The sequence below is a fragment of the Mesocricetus auratus genome, unplaced genomic scaffold, assembly GCF_017639785.1.
Source record: "Mesocricetus auratus isolate SY011 unplaced genomic scaffold, BCM_Maur_2.0 Super-Scaffold_100008, whole genome shotgun sequence".
Lineage (NCBI taxonomy): Eukaryota > Metazoa > Chordata > Mammalia > Rodentia > Cricetidae > Mesocricetus > Mesocricetus auratus.
Window position 1 is genome coordinate 46,992,813 of NW_024429192.1, and position 18,424 is coordinate 47,011,236.

The 18,424-nt window shown below is 40.6% G+C and overlaps 1 protein-coding gene across 2 annotated transcripts; it reads right to left on the reverse strand.

Moving 5' to 3' along the window:
• Positions 1–145: 145 nt before the first annotated feature.
• LOC121141942 (cell surface glycoprotein CD200 receptor 2-like) lies at positions 146–15,915 on the reverse strand. 2 transcript variants are annotated; one of them, XM_040750773.1, is made up of 5 exons: positions 15,812–15,915; positions 9,161–9,226; positions 8,114–8,431; positions 7,757–8,005; positions 146–1,573 (listed from the first exon to the last, which is right to left on the reverse strand). In XM_040750773.1, the coding sequence occupies exons 1-5, from the start codon at positions 15,873–15,875 to the stop codon at positions 1,461–1,463; spliced, it is 810 nt and encodes a 269-aa protein (XP_040606707.1). In that variant the 5' UTR covers positions 15,876–15,915; the 3' UTR covers positions 146–1,460. The 2 variants fall into 2 exon arrangements, with proteins under 2 accessions (XP_040606707.1, XP_040606706.1); XM_040750772.1 differs by lacking the exon at positions 146–1,573 and adding an exon at positions 2,024–2,142.
• Between the last annotated feature and the right edge of the window lie 2,509 nt (positions 15,916–18,424).

The following is an 18,424-nucleotide window of genomic DNA, read 5'->3' on the forward strand; positions in this document are numbered from 1 at the left end:
CAGTACTTTATTGACAAATAACAGGCAAATAACAGGACTTCCCCAACAATCCTCCACCAGGCTAGGCCTTCCATACTCCCATAGAATGAAAAGTGGAAACACTCAGGACATTTTGAGACCTAAACTCAGAAATGACAAACTGAAATTTATGTATCTTTTTATTGGCCAGAGAAAACTATCTCATGTGAATAAACAGAGCCATGAACTTTTATGGAAAGACCTTTAGCATCTACTAAAACATGAGAGAGAGGTGGGATGAAGATATAGCCATGCAGAGAATTGTCTTCCACAATTGAACACGGAGGAAAGACAGTGACACAAGCTACTTGCAATATCTGCCCCTGTGTTTCCTAGTCTGTTACAGATCTCTTCCCTATTCACATCCTGACTTAAACATGAAGAGCTTACAATGAAAGAGGAGATAAAGAGAACTCAAACCTTACACGTGTTTGAGTGACAGTTATGAATTTATTCACTCATGGAAAAATAGTGATTTCCCACTCTTAATGTGGGCATTAACATTGATATTAGCACTCTTCCTGCTTTGTATTGTGTGCAGAGATTTTTTAAGTGTGCAGCAACCCTCGTTCTGAGTAGTAGTCATGGAATTTGAGCAGGTGGGCTTACTACTCCAGGACTGGCTCATAAATTATCCCATATACTATCTTCCTCTTTCCATAGTCACCACTAAATAGAAACTACCCTGAGGACAGAGTTGTGGGATAAAACAGCAGCTTAGATCAGCATCCCTTTATCCTCTGTCCTGACCTGATCAATTCATTAGAGTGTGAAAAGAACAAGACTAAAACTTTTACAGAACCACCCGAAGCTACTGTCCAGGTATCCTTTAACATCATACATACATTTTATCCTTTGATTTCTACTAAAATTAAAAGTAATAGCACAAATCACTTGCCACCTACCCAGGAAATAATTCTTTTAACTACAAATATATTTTTATTATAGGACTAATATCTGTGACAAGTGAAGACAAGGTCTTTCTTTACAGTTACTAGGATCCACCAGTGTCTCATTGTTACCCTCAGGGATCCATCCCAATCCCTGTAAGTTACAATTCAGACAGCAAAGGAAATTGAGACACTAGGACTCTAAACAGTAAGGGGATATTGAATGTTATCTCCATGATACTGGCAATACCTTCTCTGCTCTCAACATTTAACTTCTACTAAAATGCAGAGATACCTCCAAGCCATGTATTCAATGATTTATTCAAAAAAACAGCTGTTCAGCTACTTGGTAGCAAGGAAGTAAGGAAACAAGACCAGATAGGGCAGACTTGAAGGTGTTGATTTCTTTATACCTGACAGTGCAATATTTATGATCACATAAAATGTGCTAGGAACAGGAAGTTGATGGAAGTCATTCATGGAGGACGTGGCTGAAGGAAATCCAGCCAGCACTGTTGTTCACCTTTTCCTAAGCCATCTTCTTCTTCTTTGTCATGAAAAGTGGGGAATGGAGAAAGTAGATGTCCATTCATACACGTATGTGGTAAGCACCAAACTTTTGACTGTACATTCATACTGCATGGCTGCCAGCTGGCACACGGCTTCTAAAAAACAGAAACAGGTATACTGGATGTCAACAAGAGAGGAGATTGCAAATGGCTGTTTTCTTGTATTGTGTCATCAGACTAATGGGCTTCGGGAATCCAGATTTTCATTTTCTAGAAATAAACAGCATAAAATTCAAATAATCAGGAATGAACAGAAACCCACAAAGAGAAACTTGTAAATGAATTCATAAAGTGCCATCTACTTCATTTCATCCAATGAAGCCTGAATGAGATGGCCAGGCTAGGTCCTTCCTCAGTCATAACTGCAGCAAGGCACACACTTTTGTCAGAACTGGGGGCTCAATTATTTTAAGAAATCCAGATTCTGAGGATAGCTGAGGGAACAACCATGACAGGACTATCTAACATATTTTCCCAGTCCACTGGGACTCAAACTTATGGCAATGTTTTCTTCCTAATGAGCCTTAGCATTTCAGTTTTCTGTTCCTACCTGACATAATTTCTCTTCTGGAAGAAAGCAAATCCTATGATAAGCAGAACAATCACCAAAAGGGAAAGTTTCACATAGAGAATGGTCAGCAAGGAATGCAGAGGGCTGGTGACACCTTTAACTACAGGCAAGGATAAAAATTCAGGTCAGTTCAGAGTAACTCTAATCAAGAAATTAAAAGCAAACAACTTTAAAAATTTCTCACAGTATTCCTAAAGTTTTAGAGAATGCCATAACCAGAAAACGTTGTCAATTATAATTCAAATGCCACTCATTTATCATTATTTCAGATCAGGTTTAGAAATAAAGTCTGGCCTTTGTGCTTGGTAAGCATTAACAAATATTTTAAAGTGAATAAATACATGCTAAGTAATGTTAATACTTCCCATTATATAAGAAAAAAGTTCCCATGCAAATATTACTTTACTTTTATGAACATATAATTGCATCATTTGCATCTGTTCCTTTCTTCCTCCAAACTCCTCCATTAGCCCCACCTCACAATATTCTCTCTCAAATTGCTAACCTCTTCCAAATTGTTATTGTGGTCTATTTATACATATTATGCAAATGCAGCCTGCTGAGTCCATCCCATGTTGCTTGCAAGTGCATGATTTCAGGACTGACGACTAGGTATTGGATAGCTAATTAGGGGTCATCTCTGAGGGAAGACTACTTCTCCCCCTCTTAGCATCTCTTAGTTAACTGTAGGTTGTCTTTTGTTTTTGTCTTTTGGTTTTTGTTTGTTTGTTTGTTTTGAGACAGTATTTTTCTGTGTAGCTTTGTAGACCATGCTGGTCTTGAACTCACACAGATCCACCTGAGTCTGCCTCCTTAGTGCTGGGATTAAAGGAGTGAGCCACCACCTCCAGGCCCAACTGTAATTCTTAATCTAGAGGTGTTGTAGTTAGGGTCTTCATTGCTGTGAAGACAACATGACCATGGCAGTTCATAAAGAAAATAATTGGAGTGGCTAGCTTACCGTTTCAGAGGTTCAGTCCATTATCATTATGGTAGGGAGCATGGCTGTTTGCAAGCAGATGTGGTACTAGAGCTGAGAGTCCTATATCTTGCAAATAACAGTAAATCAGCTGACTCATTGGGTATATCCTGAGCATGGGAAGCCTCAGTGTCCTCCATGACAGTGACACACTTCCTCCAGCAAGCCGCACCCACTCCAACATAGCCACACCTCCTAATAGTGCTACTCCTTATGAGATTGTGGGGGCCAATTGCATTCAAATTACCACAAGGGATTGAGACTCCATGATATTTACCGCTATCATCTTTGTTTATCTAGTGGTGGTTTACTTGTTTAGGTTTTGATTTGACAGCAACACTATTGAGGGTTTCCATAGGTGAAACTTTCCTGTCATTGCGAGGAGACACAAATTTTTAAATATTTTTTACTGTTATTTTACATACCTTCTGACTTTCCCCTCCCTTCTCTCCACCCATTCCCTACCCCCCAACTCCTTTCTACCTACCCCCAATTCATTCTTCCTCTGCTTTTGCTCAGAAAGAGGCAAATGTCAATTTGGTGTGCTGGACTTTGTTGACTCACAAAGGGATGACTTACTCACCCTGAGGAGTGGATAGAGAATGGTGGGAGGAGGAGGAGGTGGGAGGAGGGGAGGGAGGGGGATCCAGGGTTAGATATGTAAAATTTAAATTAAAAAATAAGATTCTTTAAAAAGGGATTAATGTCCGGGAAAGCTGAGTGAGGCACGTACAGGAACTTGTTTAGTTTTTCCAGCTTTTTTGTTACATCCAAAATAACTTTGAAAAGATAATCAGAGGTGGGTGGACAAAAAGAAATATATATACATATATGAATAGATGTTCTGGTGTCTGTGTAGAAACCAACGATGGAGGGAAGAGGCTGAGAAGAGCAGAGCTTGGGTAAGGTGTTTGACCAGAGAGGAAGCAGAAGCAATGATGAAACTTAGTAAACGTAAAAGTGATCACATCTCTACCTTGGTCACTTCTGGTCCATGAAGTGTGTGCCTGAGGGGTGTGCATGCAAGTGAAGTCAGAGATCGACATAGGGCGTCCCCCTCAATCTCTTTGACACTGTAGTTTTCAAGACAAAGTCTCTCACTGAACCTGGAGCTTCTCAACTGGCTACACTACCCAGTGACCTCCATAGTGGTAGGACACAGACTGCCACACCCTGCTTTTCAGATGGGTGTTGGTCCAGCCTTGCTGGTCATTGTCATAGTTCATAAGCTTCATAGCTAGGTGGCACTACCAGAGACTATAAGTTAGTCCTCAGGGAGGAAGTTTTCCAGTGAAATCTAGCCTAGATCCTCTGAGTCCTCTGTCTAAAGTGCATCCCATGCAAATTTCAGTCTTTTGAAAAGCATTGTTTTTTTATTTTGAGAATTTCTCACATATATTTTGATCATATTCTCCTACAACTCCTTCTCCTAACTCCTACCAGATCCACACCAAACTTGCTTACTCAAACAACTTTTCATCTTTGTGTTTTAACCCACGGGTTTCTGTTTATGTTGCTGATAATACTCCTGGGCTAGAGCCTATGAGGAGGAACACGCTTAAAGATAACTGAATCTCTCCTCAAGGGACCTTTAGCTATCCACAGTTCCTCCTTTGGCAGGGCCAGGATTCAGGAGTTCCATTTCATTCCATGCTAGAATTTTGACTGACTTCATCTTGTACAGGTACTGTGCAGCAAACTACATTGCTGTGAGCTTCTGAGTTTACAGACCCTACCTAAGTTTGTTCTGATCTCTTCTGAACTCTGAAGTTACCAAATTTTTTCTGCTTTTTCTTCCTTGACCAGTTGAGGGTTTCTTCTTTAACCACTCTTCACTTAAAAAATAAACTTCTCTACAGAGTCATGACAGTTGGAGTAATCTATGCATAGAATGATACAAATTTAGAGGGTAGTGTGATTCTATGTCCATTTTATAGAATAACAGCCTATGAGTGAACCATCCATAGGCTCTGGACCACAATTAAAATGCCAGGTACATGTTTCTGCCTGTAACTGAAATCAACCAGAAGCAGTTAGCAGCCTCTATAATATTTATGCCATTATTTGCCCATGTACATTATTCATTCATCAGCTGATGGACATCTACACTATGTCCATGTCCTAGCTATTAGGACAAAAGCATCTATGAACATGGATGGGCATATATCTCTGCAGTCAGAGTACTTTGGTACTCTGTCAGAAGTGGAAGTGTTTGGTCATATGGTGATCTATTTCTAGTTTTATGAGAAAACAGAACATTGATTTCCATAGTGGCTGCACCAATTGTACTCCCACCAACAATGCATAAAGGCTCCCCACTTCCCACATCCATTGTCTTTTATTTTAATATTAGTCATTATGGTTGGATTAATATTAAAATCTCAAAGCAGTTTTAATTTTCATTACACTGATGGCTAAGGATGGCAAATAGTTTTTAAATATTTCTTGGCCATTTGCATTTCTTCTTCTGAGACCTCTCTACTCAGTTCCATACCTCATTTTTCAATTTGGTTGTTTGTTTTCCTAGTGTTTGGGTTTTTAAAATGACTTACATATTCTAAATACAAATCTTCTACCAACTCAGTAGTTAGCAAAGATTTTTCCCACTCCATAGGCTGCCTCTTCAGCCACCTTAGAGTTTCCTTTGCAGTGCAGAAACTTCAATCCCATTTAGCTCCACTTGATGAGTCTTTTATCTTATTTTCTAAGCAACCAGAGTCCTATGTAAAATGTCTTTACCTGAACCTATACCCTGCACTGTACTCAGTGTACCTCCTGCTCTTTATTCTACAAGTTTCAGAGTTACAGCCCTAACAATGAAATCCTTGCTCCATTTGGATTTATTTTCGTGCAAAGAGAAGAATCAACTTTCATTCTTCAACATGTAGATATCCATTTATTAAAAATGCCACTCTATTCAGTGAAAGTTTCTGGGATTTTGTGGAAAATCAGGTGGCTATACACACATGTGTTGATTCTGTTCCATTAATCAAAGTATCTGGTTTTGTGCTGGTACCATTCTGGTTTGCCAAGTTCCCTGCACAGTACATCCTGAAATTGGGTCTGATGATACTTCCAGTGGATGTTGTTGTTGTCCGGATTGTTCTAAATGACTTACAAGATTGCCAACAATGTTAAGCAGGGATGATATGCTCTAAACATCTGAAGAATCAGGATGGTTCTTCAGCACCAGTTCCAGGTCAGGAAGAGATGGGATTAGGATAGCACCTTGCTGACCTTCTAGATAAAAGAGGTTAGGGGAGGACACTTCAAGGAAAGAGAGCAATTGAAAATGAATTAACCTGAATCCTTTTGGGAACACAGAAAGGAAAGGTGGAGATCAGATCTGTGATGATCAGAAGCTAATTACCGGTGTGTATGTCAGGTGACATGTCAGATTTCAGAAACGCAGAACTGAACAACATAGTTCTTACTCTTGAGGAGTTTCTTATACTGGGATGAGAGAAGTGGATTTTCGAGATGTATTAAGAAATAAGAAACCAGTATACTGGCTCACACCTTTACTCCCAGCAGTGGGATTAAAGGCAGGTCGAGGCAGAGGCAGGTGGGTCTCTGTGAATTCCAGGCCATCCTGGTGTGCATAGTGGTTACCTGCCAGGACTAGGTACTAAGATCCTATCTCAAACAAACAAACAAAATCCTTAAAATTAAAAATAAAAAAGAAATACATAGATGATCTCTGTTCTCCATCCCCTGAAAAACAGCTCCTAGAAAAATTGTCACCATAATAAAAAGTAACTTTGATATGCCAGGAAGATGATTGAGGCCTAGAAGCTCTTTGAGGGCTTCACGGTGGGGACTGCCATGAAAAAAACTAAATTAGAACTTAGAGCCAGATACGACCACCATCACCACCATTGAATTGTTGTGAAGGAAGAGTGGCTAGAGATTGAGTTAATCACCAATGATCAATGATTAACCATCATAACTATGTAACAAAATGTCATAGCAATCCTAAACACTACAGTTTGAAAGGATTCTGTATGTGAAACTGGAAGAACAGAATTCCTTGAGATAGCATGAATATCTATGCTCCTTCCTCCATAGAGAGCCATATGAGTCTCTTCAATTTGTCTGTCCCCCTGTTGCAGTATTTACAATAAACCACTAATAGTAAGCAAAGTGCATCCTCAGTTCTGTGAACCATTCTGCCAAATCACTGAGCCTGATACATAAAGGAAACATCCTGAATTTATAGCTAATTGATAAGAACTGCAGGTGATAGATAACTGAAAACTTGCTAGTAATGTCTGGAGTGGGTCACTGTCCTAGTTAGCTTTAACTGTCTAGTTCACACAGCCTAGATCCACTCTAGATTACACCATTCCCTGGGCATGTTATGTAGCTTAGCATAGGTCTGAACAGCTAGTAAGCAGCTCCATGGTTCCTGCTTGAGTTGTCTTGACTTCATCTTTCCTCCCCTAAGAGGATTTTGGCCACAGTATTTGTTACAAATGGGATGAAATTAGAAAACTTCTCCTTCATGAAAGAATAAGTTAAATATCAATTATTTCTCCTTTTAAAAGGGGGGAAAGTACAAATCAGGCATTGGTGGCACATGCCTTTAATCCCAGCACTCAGGAGGCAGAGGCAGGCAGTGAGTTCGAGGTCAACCTGGTCTACAGAGCAAGTTTCAGGACAACCTCCAAAGCAATACAGAGAAACCTTGTCTCTAAAACCTAAAAACATTGCGGGGGGTGGTACTGACCTTGATTCAGTTCTATGGTCAGAGTCTGGTTGCCAGTTGGATGGGAGACAAAGCAGACCACCGCAGACACAGTGTTGTGTTCCCAATGGTATGCGCTCCTGACAGTCACAGAGCCATTGCTGTGGGATTCATTCTTAGTGACATGATACCCAGCTGGAGCCCAAAAGATCTGAGCAGCAGGCTTGCCTGCAATGGCCTCACAAACTGCAGTTCTGTTGTCCCCTGGAAACAGGGTTACTTCAGGGCGCACTGTGGAGATACAAGGGGGAAAAAGATTCACACTTGTCACAAATTCCAAAGGCATTTGAATCTGTTTAAAATCTGGTGAAATACCACATAATGTGACAACTTGCTTACCTAGAACTTGGAGGTCGTGTCTCATTTGAAAATGCCCTTCAGATGACACTACCTCACATGAATAATATCCATCATGACCGAGGGCCACTGTATTGATCTGAAGGTCAGGACTCTGGTCAGGTGTGGAAGCCCAGGTGATTCTCCTGTCTGTACAGTTGATTTTACTGGTCTCATTTGTTTCTACTTTGTAGGATATTGTGCAGGGAGGTTGGCCTCTGAGGGCTATTTTCCATGTTATTAATACTACTTTTGTCCATGAAATAGGAGTGCAGCACAGCAGAGCCTTGGTACCCATCTGTGCAGACACTGGAGCACTAACTGGACACACACAGAGAATGAGGAAAGGAAACCTGTGTTTTAAGTCTGTCCACATAAGCAGCATATATGAAGTTATGCTAGAGCATTGCTTGGCTAATGCATGTTTTGCAGAAAAATCAGATTTTTCTCATATTTCTTTTTTCTATGTATTCACTCTATTAGAATTAAATACATTTTCACCTTCTAAAGTAAAAGTTCAAAGTCTATGGGCTACACACACATCTTGCACCATAAAATCTCACACTGCCTATACACTGACTTAACGATTCCATGACAGATACAAGTTTACTGAGTGGTGATTACTCAACAAAATTATCTGTTACAGTCACCTGTGACAAAAAGTCAATAATGCCATCACCCTAACAGGAGCAGAATTTGCTTGCTTCTGATAAACATTGTATTAACTATCTCAACTATACTGTTTCAATGTTACTTACTTTTGGGGTCCTCAGGTCCTCACATGTCACATCCACACAACGGTCATCTAATTAGATGATGAAGGGTTCTTTAACATAGACCTGGGATGGTGCTAATCCCATAGCCTTTCTTACACTAAGGCAGCAAAGCTTTAGAAGCAACAGTTGACAGTCTCTTAAATGAAAGCCATCACATCGCCAGATTCTTCCTCTATTCTAAATCTGTAGCAGCCAAGGCATTAGTTTACTATTTCTAAGCAAGGTGAACTCTTCATTCCCTCAGCACAGGCCACATGATAAAGAAATATAATACCTTCTGGCTCAAGCAATGAGCTCTTCTGTGTCATTTGATTCCAATCCATACCTGAACATCTTGACTCTAGAAAATATTTAAATAGGAGTTTTAAATATTTAAGTGATTATAAAATAGTAATTAAAAGTCATATCATCATATGTCAACATCTTTAAAATAGATTTATGATATATTAAATTATTTCTCCTTTATGAGTAACCTTATTCTGCCAAATTGTTTGTAGAGTAGCACTGTTTTCCTTCTTCCAACCACTTGCTAGGTAAGCAGAACACATGAGCTGACTTAATTAAATGGGATATTCAGTCACACTGTGAAGACCAAGTGTGCATTTGCATTGATTAAATAAAATTAATTTAGGTTCCGGAGACTTAGCATCTATTGGACAGACAGGAATAGTGAAGTATCAGAGGGCATCTTGGAGACATAGAAAGACACAGCAAATAGTAGGGAGAGGTTTGGAATGCACAGTTTTTTTGTTTGTTTGCTTTGGTAGAGTGGAAGGGCTCACGCTTTTTAGAGACACCAGCAAGGAGAGAGGTTTAGCTGGTTATGAACCAGTTTCTCTGAGCCAGCAGGTTTTCAACCCAACTTTTGAACCTTGAGTCTTATTTATAAATAGAATGATAGAGATTTAGTTATATCTAATTTAGTAGCAGTGAGAGAGCCAGTGCCTGCAGGAATAGAATTCCCACCAGGCTGCCTGCCACCTTAGGCTGCTGTTACAAAATTAGGTCAATACTTGCTGAGTTACAATTGTTGGATGAAATAACAGTATATTAAGACATGGACAGTGTGGCAAAACTGCATTTGGTGCCCCCAACAAATTGCATGACCACATGAAGAGAGAAGTTACATAGTCTAGTTCTGCTGCAGCTGCTGTGTGGGCCTCTCTGTATGAGTACTCACATCAGCCAGCTGTCATTTGCCCAGGCTCATTAAAGGAGGATTGTGCTTGGAAATTGTGAGAGGGGCTTGAGTTGACCCCCAACGCCATGGACAAACAGTGAGTAGTCAGCAGATTTGGTGAGATACCTGGGAAGTCCTTTAAGGAAGAGTTAAATAATATAGAAAAGAAAAAATATTTCCCACATTAAGAATGAGGAATATCATAATGCAGGGTACATTACGCATAATGCTAATATGGATGGTTTGAAAATGGAAAATTTAAATGAAGGGATTAGTGACTTAGCTGGAATTGGCCTAATATTGATTGTAATTACTATCAGCTTGGTAATTACTACCTAATCTTTTAAAAAGATAGATTGATAACTATGCCAAATATGATCATTTAACTGATAATATGTAAGCCTTGGAAAGACTTACTATTAAGAAGATACACGCACTTGGAAGCAACTAGATGCCCCTCAACCGAAGAGTGGATAGAGAAAATGTGGTACATTTACACAATGGAGTACTATTCAGCAGACAAAAACAATGGAATCCTGAGATTTGCAGGCAAATGGATGACACTAGAAGAAACCATCCTGAGTGAGGTAACACAGTCACAAAAAGAGAAGCATGTCATGTACTCTCTCATATATGGATTTTAGACATGGATCTGGGGAGTGCCAGCCTACAATCCCATGGCCGGAGAGTCTGGGAAACAGACACTTCATTCAGTGGCTGATGGAAGAAGAGGCAGACTCCCACCACTAAGCACTGAGCAGAACTCAAGAAAGCCAGTAACAGAGAGGGAGGACTGATGACCAAAGGGATTAAGACTGGGCTGGTTTAACCCCAGAAACAGCTGACCTGACAAGGGTTAACTCTTGAATCACAGGCTGATGCCTGGGAATCCAGCATGGGACTGATCAAGACCCCCTGAATGGGGGTGTCAGTGAGGAGGCCTAGGTAATCTATTGAGCCTTGGGCAGCAGATCAGTATTTATCCTGGGTATACAAATGGACTTTGGACTCCCATCCAACAATGAAAGATGCACTCTCACCCTGAACTCTTGGGGGGAGGGTCTGGGCCCTGCCCTGGATGAAATGTCAGAATGTGGATGCCCAATGGGGGGCCTCACCCTCCCTGGGAAATGAGGGGGTATTGGAGGGGTTGGGGGAAGGGTACGGGAGGGGGGAGGGAAAGGGAGAGGGACCTGGAACTGACTTGTGAAGCAACCTTGTTTCTAATCTAAATTTAAACTTAAAAAAAAAAAAGATACATGCTTTAGAAATACTTACTATTGAGGACTAGACTGGCTGCCTGTGCTTGAAGTCTACCTCTGTGTCTTCCATCTAAGCAGCAGGAGCCAAGCTCCCTAGATTCCTGCCCCACCTAGGGGTCCAGGTAAACCAGGTATCATTTCCAGAGTGCTCTGCCACTGAAGTTTCCATGGGGGCAGAGGTGGCGGGGAGCTAAGATACCATAGTTTCCTGCTCCACCCACAGATCCTGGACTAGACCAGTTGCTGGTGTTCAGGGACTGCCACAGCAGCTTCCATCCCAGAGGCAGGAGCAAACTCACCCTAGCATCCTAGTCTCCTGCTCCACCCACGTAACTAAGACTATCAGGGCTTGTCTCCAGGCCACACTGCTATGCCTGGGGTATACCACTGGGGCTCCCATCCAACCCAGTGGGATCCAAAGCACCCCAGCATCCTAGTCCATTTTTCCGCCCGCGAGAGGAAGTGGAGAGCTACCAGAACAGTGGACATGCCAATACACAACAGAAGGGAACCCTGGTCCCACACCCATCAGTAGAGGTAGAGGCACCCTCTGGAACCCATTGCAAGAACAGATGGGAAGGAGATAATATAAAAACACAAGGAACAACAGAAAAACCAATATGACACCATCAGAGTTAGAGACCCTACACCAACAAGACTGGAACACTCCAACACAAATGACTAGAAAATAATGACATGAAAAACAACTTCCTGGAAATGATAGAGGCCCTAAAAGAGGATATGAGAAAATCCCTTAAAGAGATGGAAGGAAAAAACAATACAAAATGCAAGAAATGGAGCAAAAGACAAAAAAAATGTAAGAAACAATTCAAACAGTGAAAGGGCTTAAATCTGAAATAGAAACAATAAAAAAACACAGTCTGAAGGAATGCTGGAAATAGAAAAGCTGGGAAAATGGTCAGGTACTAAAGAAGCAAGCATAAGCAACAGAATGCAAGAGATGGAAGAGAGAATCTCAAGTGTTGAAGATACACTAGGATAAGTAGATTCATTGACCAAAGAAAATCTTAAGTTCAACAAATCCCTAACACAAAATATGCAGGAAATATGGGACACCATGAAAAGACCAAACTTAAGGTCTTATAGGGCCAGAAAACATATTCAACAAAATAATAGAAGAAAACTTGTCCAACCTAAAAAAGACAGACATGCCAATGAAGGTACAAGAAACTTATAGAATACCAAATAGAATGGACCCCCCCCAAAAAATCCCCTTGACACATAATAATCAAGACCCCAAAGATACAGAATAAAGAAAGAAGCAGAAGCAGACACCACAGCTAAACACTGAACTGAACTCCTGGAAACCAGTTGTAGAGGAGGAGTGATGAACAAAGGGGTCAAGAATGGGCTGATGAAACCCATCAAAACAGCTGACCTGAACAAGGAAGAGCTCATAGACCCCAGGCTGATGACTGAGAGGCAAGCTAGGGACTGATCCAGACCCCCTAAATTTGGGTGTCAGTGAGGAGGCCTTGAGAACCTGTGGGGTATTTATCACTGGCATACAAATGGACTTTAGGAGCCTATTCCACATAGAGGGATGCTCTCTCAGCCTGGATACATGAGGAAGGGCCTAGGCTCTGCCCTTGATGATATAATAGACTTTGGAGATCCACCATGTATGGCCTCACCCTCCCTGGGGAGTGGAGTGAGAATTGAGCAGAAGTTTGGGGGCATTGTTGGGGAGCGGGGGAGGAGAGGAGAGAGAGGGAGCTAAGATTGACATATGAAGCAAGCTTATTTCTAATTTAAAATATATAAAATAATAAAGAAAAGTTGTTGGAATTCATAAAAACATGTAAATAATTGCTTGTAAGCACATAATAAATATTGACAAACCAGCCCTTTTCAAAAATTTTCTCATGACAGCCCAATTTAAATACAATTTGCCTGGCACATACTATGGATTGTATCTGGGAAAGCAAGAAAGCAAGGCAGAAGGTCATATCCAGAGTCAGGGCCCACTGAGGAAAGAACTCAGCAATCTGTTCACCAAATAGGATTCTATAGTTATGATCTGACATCCAACAAGAATAAACATGTTTTATCAATTAAATGCAAATGTTTAACACAACAGGCATGAAATCATGACCAAGACAATCCAAGGAACAGAATGCACTTGAGGTAAAAGTCCCTCTGCCCATCTTCCTCGGGCCGTCCTCAGAGTTCTTCAAGGCACTGTTCACCATGGGGCATTCTTTTAATCACGTTCTGATAGGTAGTTATAGGCATTACTGGTGATAAAGGAAAATACCATATAACTATACCACAAACTTCTGACGGCAAAATATTAATTTCACACAACATAGGAGAGATGAAGGAAGGAGAAGGGAAGAGAGACACTCGAGTCTATATTAATAATAGAAAAATTATTCAAAGCAAAAAGTGTTAATGGTCATTTCAAAATTTGTACAATGTTAATTGTCATGATTAAGTACAAACCTAATAATGAAGCTTCAAACCACATAAAGCAAAACTTCACTAAATTAAAGAGACATTTGGACAGTTTCACAATCATAGAGAGAGATTTTGACACTCTTCCTCAGAAGTGGATCCACTAATCAGAATTTTAAAAAAGTAGTGTAGGTCAATCCCATGGCCAGAGAGTCTGGGAAACAGAACCTTCATTCAGTGGCTGATGGAAGAAGAGGCAGACTCCCACCGCTAAGCACTGAGCTGAACTCAAGAAATCCAGTAACAGAGAGGGAGGGCTGATGACCAAAGGGATTAAGACTGGGCTGGTTTAACCCCCAGAAACAGCTCACATGACAAGCGTTAACTCTTGAATCCCAGGCTGATGCCTGGTAATCTAGCATGGGACTGATCAAGACCCCCTGAATGGGGGTGTCAGTGAGGAGGCCTAGGTAATCTATTGAGCCTTGGGCAGTAGATCAGTATTTATCCCGAGTATACACATGGACTTTGGACTCCCATCCAACAATGTGAGATGCACTCTCACCTTGAACTCTTGGGGGAGGATCTAGGCCCTGATCTGGATGAAATGACAGACTATGGACACCCCCATGGAGGGCATCAGCCTCCCTGGGTAGATGAGGGAATATTGGGAGGGTTGGAGGGAGGGCACGGGAGTAGGGGAGGGAAAGGGAGAGGTACCTGGAACTGATTTGTGAAGCAACCTTGTTTCTAATCTAAATTTAAATTTAAAAATAAATAATAAAAAATTTATGAAAAAAGTAGTGTAGGCATAGAATATATCAATAACAGTATCAAATTAAGTGACTAAAAAGAAATTAATAAAACAATTTCAATGTACATAATATGTATATTTCAAATGACCCAGATACATTCATCAAAATTGATTATGTGCTGGATCACAATACAGATCTCTACCTTTAAGAAGGTCAGAGGCCAGCAAGACGGCTCACAAGGTCAAGGTATGTACAGCCACACCTGAAGACCTGAGTTTAAACCCTGGAATCCACGTAGAGAACAACTCATACAGTTGTCCTGTGACCCCCACATAAAAGGTGTGTCAAGGTACACACACACGTAACACACACACACACACACACTAAATAAATACATGTATATTTTTTAATAATTTGAATATGGTTAAATTAACTTCATATAAAGGCCTCACATGCTTTCTTAATTGTTAAAAATGGATTATTAATGTGGTAATTTATATCAGACTTGTATCTTATACATTTTGAAATAGAGGTAAATACACTGGTATTTTTGTATTGGAAGAAAAGTCAATTAGCTTTCACATTGATCAGCCTGCTTAGGAATTGTGGTCCTAGTGAAGCAGAAGTCCAACTGGAATTTTACCACTCAGCCAGCCGGCTGGCCTGTCCCATCTTTGTGATGATTATTTCACAGACTCCACTCCTTATCTTGCCCCCTCTTTCCACTGGTAACCTCCAGTAGCTTCACTTAATGCTTAAGACTCAGTAATCTATAACACCAATCAATGTATTGACCTGCTTCCAGGCCACTTTTTCTCTTTCCCTTATAATGATGGAGTGTCCCTTCCTAGCTAATTTCAGTGCCACATTTTACTCTGAATCCCACTTCTCTTCTTGGAGTTATTTGCCCCGTCCCCTCTCTCTCTGGTACGTATCAACATTAAAGAGAGGAAAAGCAAGAAATCTAGGATAACATTTCTTTTCAGGCACCAACTCATCTTCAAAGTCATTATAACAGCTAATAGAATAATCTCTTTGGTGGGATATTGTAGAAAACTTGCTTATTAAAAATAATCAGCTTTAGAATAACAAGTAGAGTGTTAAAGCTGTCCTGTTAGCCTGCGAGAAATGTAGATGCGTATAATCCCAGGAGTCAGAGGGTTGAGGTAGGAGGATTGCCACAGTTAGCCTAAAGGAACTTTGGAAGTAACATGTGTAAAAAATTAAATAAAATTATAAAAAATGAAAAAAATAATTTACTTCAAAATAAAAAAAAGAAAGGTTTCATTTCCTAAAAGTCTCACACTTACCAGACACAAAATTGTTGAAGGAGATCAGCATCCCCAAAGCCCAAGTCCTGCCCAGAGCATTCATCTGAGTGGTTTCTAGTTAAATCACCATAAGCCCTGGATGGACTCAGTGAATCTGTCCCTCGAGGTCAACTTTGTTTGTGCTCAGTTCACCAGATTCAAGGGTGACTTTTCTTCCTCATTTTGCCTATCTTTCTTCATCTACATTCTGTGTGTTGTTGGATGACTAAGCATGCATCAGAGAAAAGGTGTGGTGATGTTTGCTGAATGATAAAGAAACTAAAGCTTAACTCTTTCATTCCCTTGCAATATTAAAACATTAAGATTCTTTTATGACAATTCCCATTTTAATGCAGTTTTTAAAATAAATCATATAAATGAGCAAATACTGTGTGTACAGTTGATGAATCTGTGCATCTATGTGAACTTGGAAAAGCATTTGCAAAATTTCCAAACCAAGGTGATAACATTTGGTTACTCAACGTTCCCATCATGCTTTGTTCTCATTCTCAAAGGACAAACAGGGCACTAACATCTCTCACCATTTGCCTATTGTACCGATTACTGAGCCCCACATAAACGAAATGCTTTAGTGAGTTCATCCCTGAACAGTGGTTTGGACTTACCAAAGGATACATCGTAATTCATTCATCAGTTTCTTTGTGATGTTTTCCCTGATGACTAATGTATAAAGCTTCTATGAGAATTCTTGATTTGCACATACTTTTTGGTTGCAATGCCACCTGTTTTCTTGGATATGTATCTACAAAATAAAGGTGATTATTCATAGGAAAGTGTGACTTTAAACAAATATTTCCCATTATGGCTTAACTTGCCTGCCTGCCTGCCCCTCCTTTTTGTCTTAAAATTATATACCAATACCTGAGGGTGTGGTCTTCTGTTTTTTTTTCTTTTTTTAAAAAATTTTTCTTTTTAACCTTAAATTTAAATTAGAAACAAGGTTGCTTCACATGTCAATTCCAGGTCCCTCTCCCTTTCCCTCCCCTCCACCCACACCCTCCTACCAACCTTTCCAACATCCCCTCATTTTCCCAGGGAGGGTGAGGCCCTCTGTGGGGGTGTCCATAGTCTGTCATTTCATCCACGGCAAGGCCTAGATCCTCCCCTGAGAACCCAGGGTGAGAGTGCCTCTCTCATTGTAGGATGGGCACCCAAAGTCCATTTGTATATCCGGGATAAATACTGATCTACTGCCCAAGGCCCAATAGATTACCTAGGCCTCCTCACTGACACCCATGTTCAGGGGGTCTTGATCAGTCCCATGCTGGATTTCTAGCCATCAGTCTGGGATTTAAGAGCTAACCCTTGTCAGGTCAGCTGTGGTCTTCTTTTTAAAGTCATTTCATCAGTAATTAGTTAAAATTTAACTAGGGAAATGTTGAGCCCTAGTCCAGTGTAACTGGTATTTATATGAAAAGAAGAATGGGCTTATACATGCATATACAGAAACATTCATGTGAAGACAAAAGCAAAAACAGAGATGTGGTTCTTCTACAAGTTAAGAAACAACAAGGAATACCAGCAGGTCCCCAGACACAGGCAAGGGCCAGATCCTTGCTTCCTGCATTAGAAATTTAGAGTCCTGTGATGACAAACCACAGCACAAAGACATCTGGAGAGCCAAAAGACTCTTACTCACTTACTCAACTTAGTTACTTACTTCCTTGCTTGCTTACTTACATAGTTACTCACTCACTTACGGCTTCAAGAAAGAAAAGGCTGCTATATAGGGTCACAGAGACCTTGTGCCCAACAACAGAGGAACTGCAAGCTGGATCAGTAGGAAATGGCTCATGTGTGAAAAGCAAGGGGTATCTGTGGGGAGTAGGGCTGCAGGGTTGTTGAGTTTGAATAACCTCACAAGACCCGGGCATGGCTATCTGTAGGATAGTATTCCCTCTTTTATTAAAAACATATTCTTTCCTCATACAGTATATCCTGATTTCAGGTTCTCTTCCCTCTACTCCTCCCAGTTCCTCCCCAACTCCACTCCCATCCACATCCACTCCCTTTCTGCCTCTCATGAGAAAAAAAAAAACAGACTTCCAAGGTATAACCACAAGACATACCAAAATAAAATATAGTAATATAAAACAAAAACCATCACACCGAGCCTGAACAAGGAAATCATCCTAGGGAAAAGTCTGAGAAGACACAAGAATCAGAGACCTTCTTGTTCACATCTCAGGACTCCCATAAAAATATTAAACTGAAAGTGATGCTATACACACACAGAAGAGCTGGTGCAGAGCCCTGTAGCCTTGGGCTTGCTGCTTCAGTCTCTGTAAAGTCACATGAGCTTTGCTTAGCTCATTTAGAAGGCTGTTTTCCTTGTGCACTGTCACCTCTGACTCTTACATTCTTTCTACTTTCTAAACATCAGGGATCACAGATCACTGCAGGGGGAGTTTTTTGCTGTAGGCATTCTAGTTAAAGCTGACTGGACTAAGGCTATTCTCTCTCTCTCTCTCTCTCTGTGTGTGTGTGTGTGTGTGTGTGTGTGTGTGTGTGTGTGTGTGTGTTTGAGTGTAAGACAAGGATGTCAGGATGTGGGCTTCTGTATTTGTTTCTATCTGCTGCAGGAGGAAGTTT

Bases quoted from the DNA above. Each gene is read 5' to 3' on its own strand.
- LOC121141942 (XM_040750772.1), bottom strand. From the start codon at position 15,875: ATGAATGCTCTGGGCAGGACTTGGGCTTTGGGGATGCTGATCTCCTTC. The intron at 8,432-9,160 runs GTATTATATTTC...GTGTGTGTCCAG, and splicing joins CTCATTGCTTGAGCCAGAAG to TTAGTGCTCCAGTGTCTGCA. The intron at 2,143-7,756 runs GTCAGTACCACC...CTGTAGTTAAAG, and splicing joins GACCATAGAACTGAATCAAG to GTGTCACCAGCCCTCTGCAT.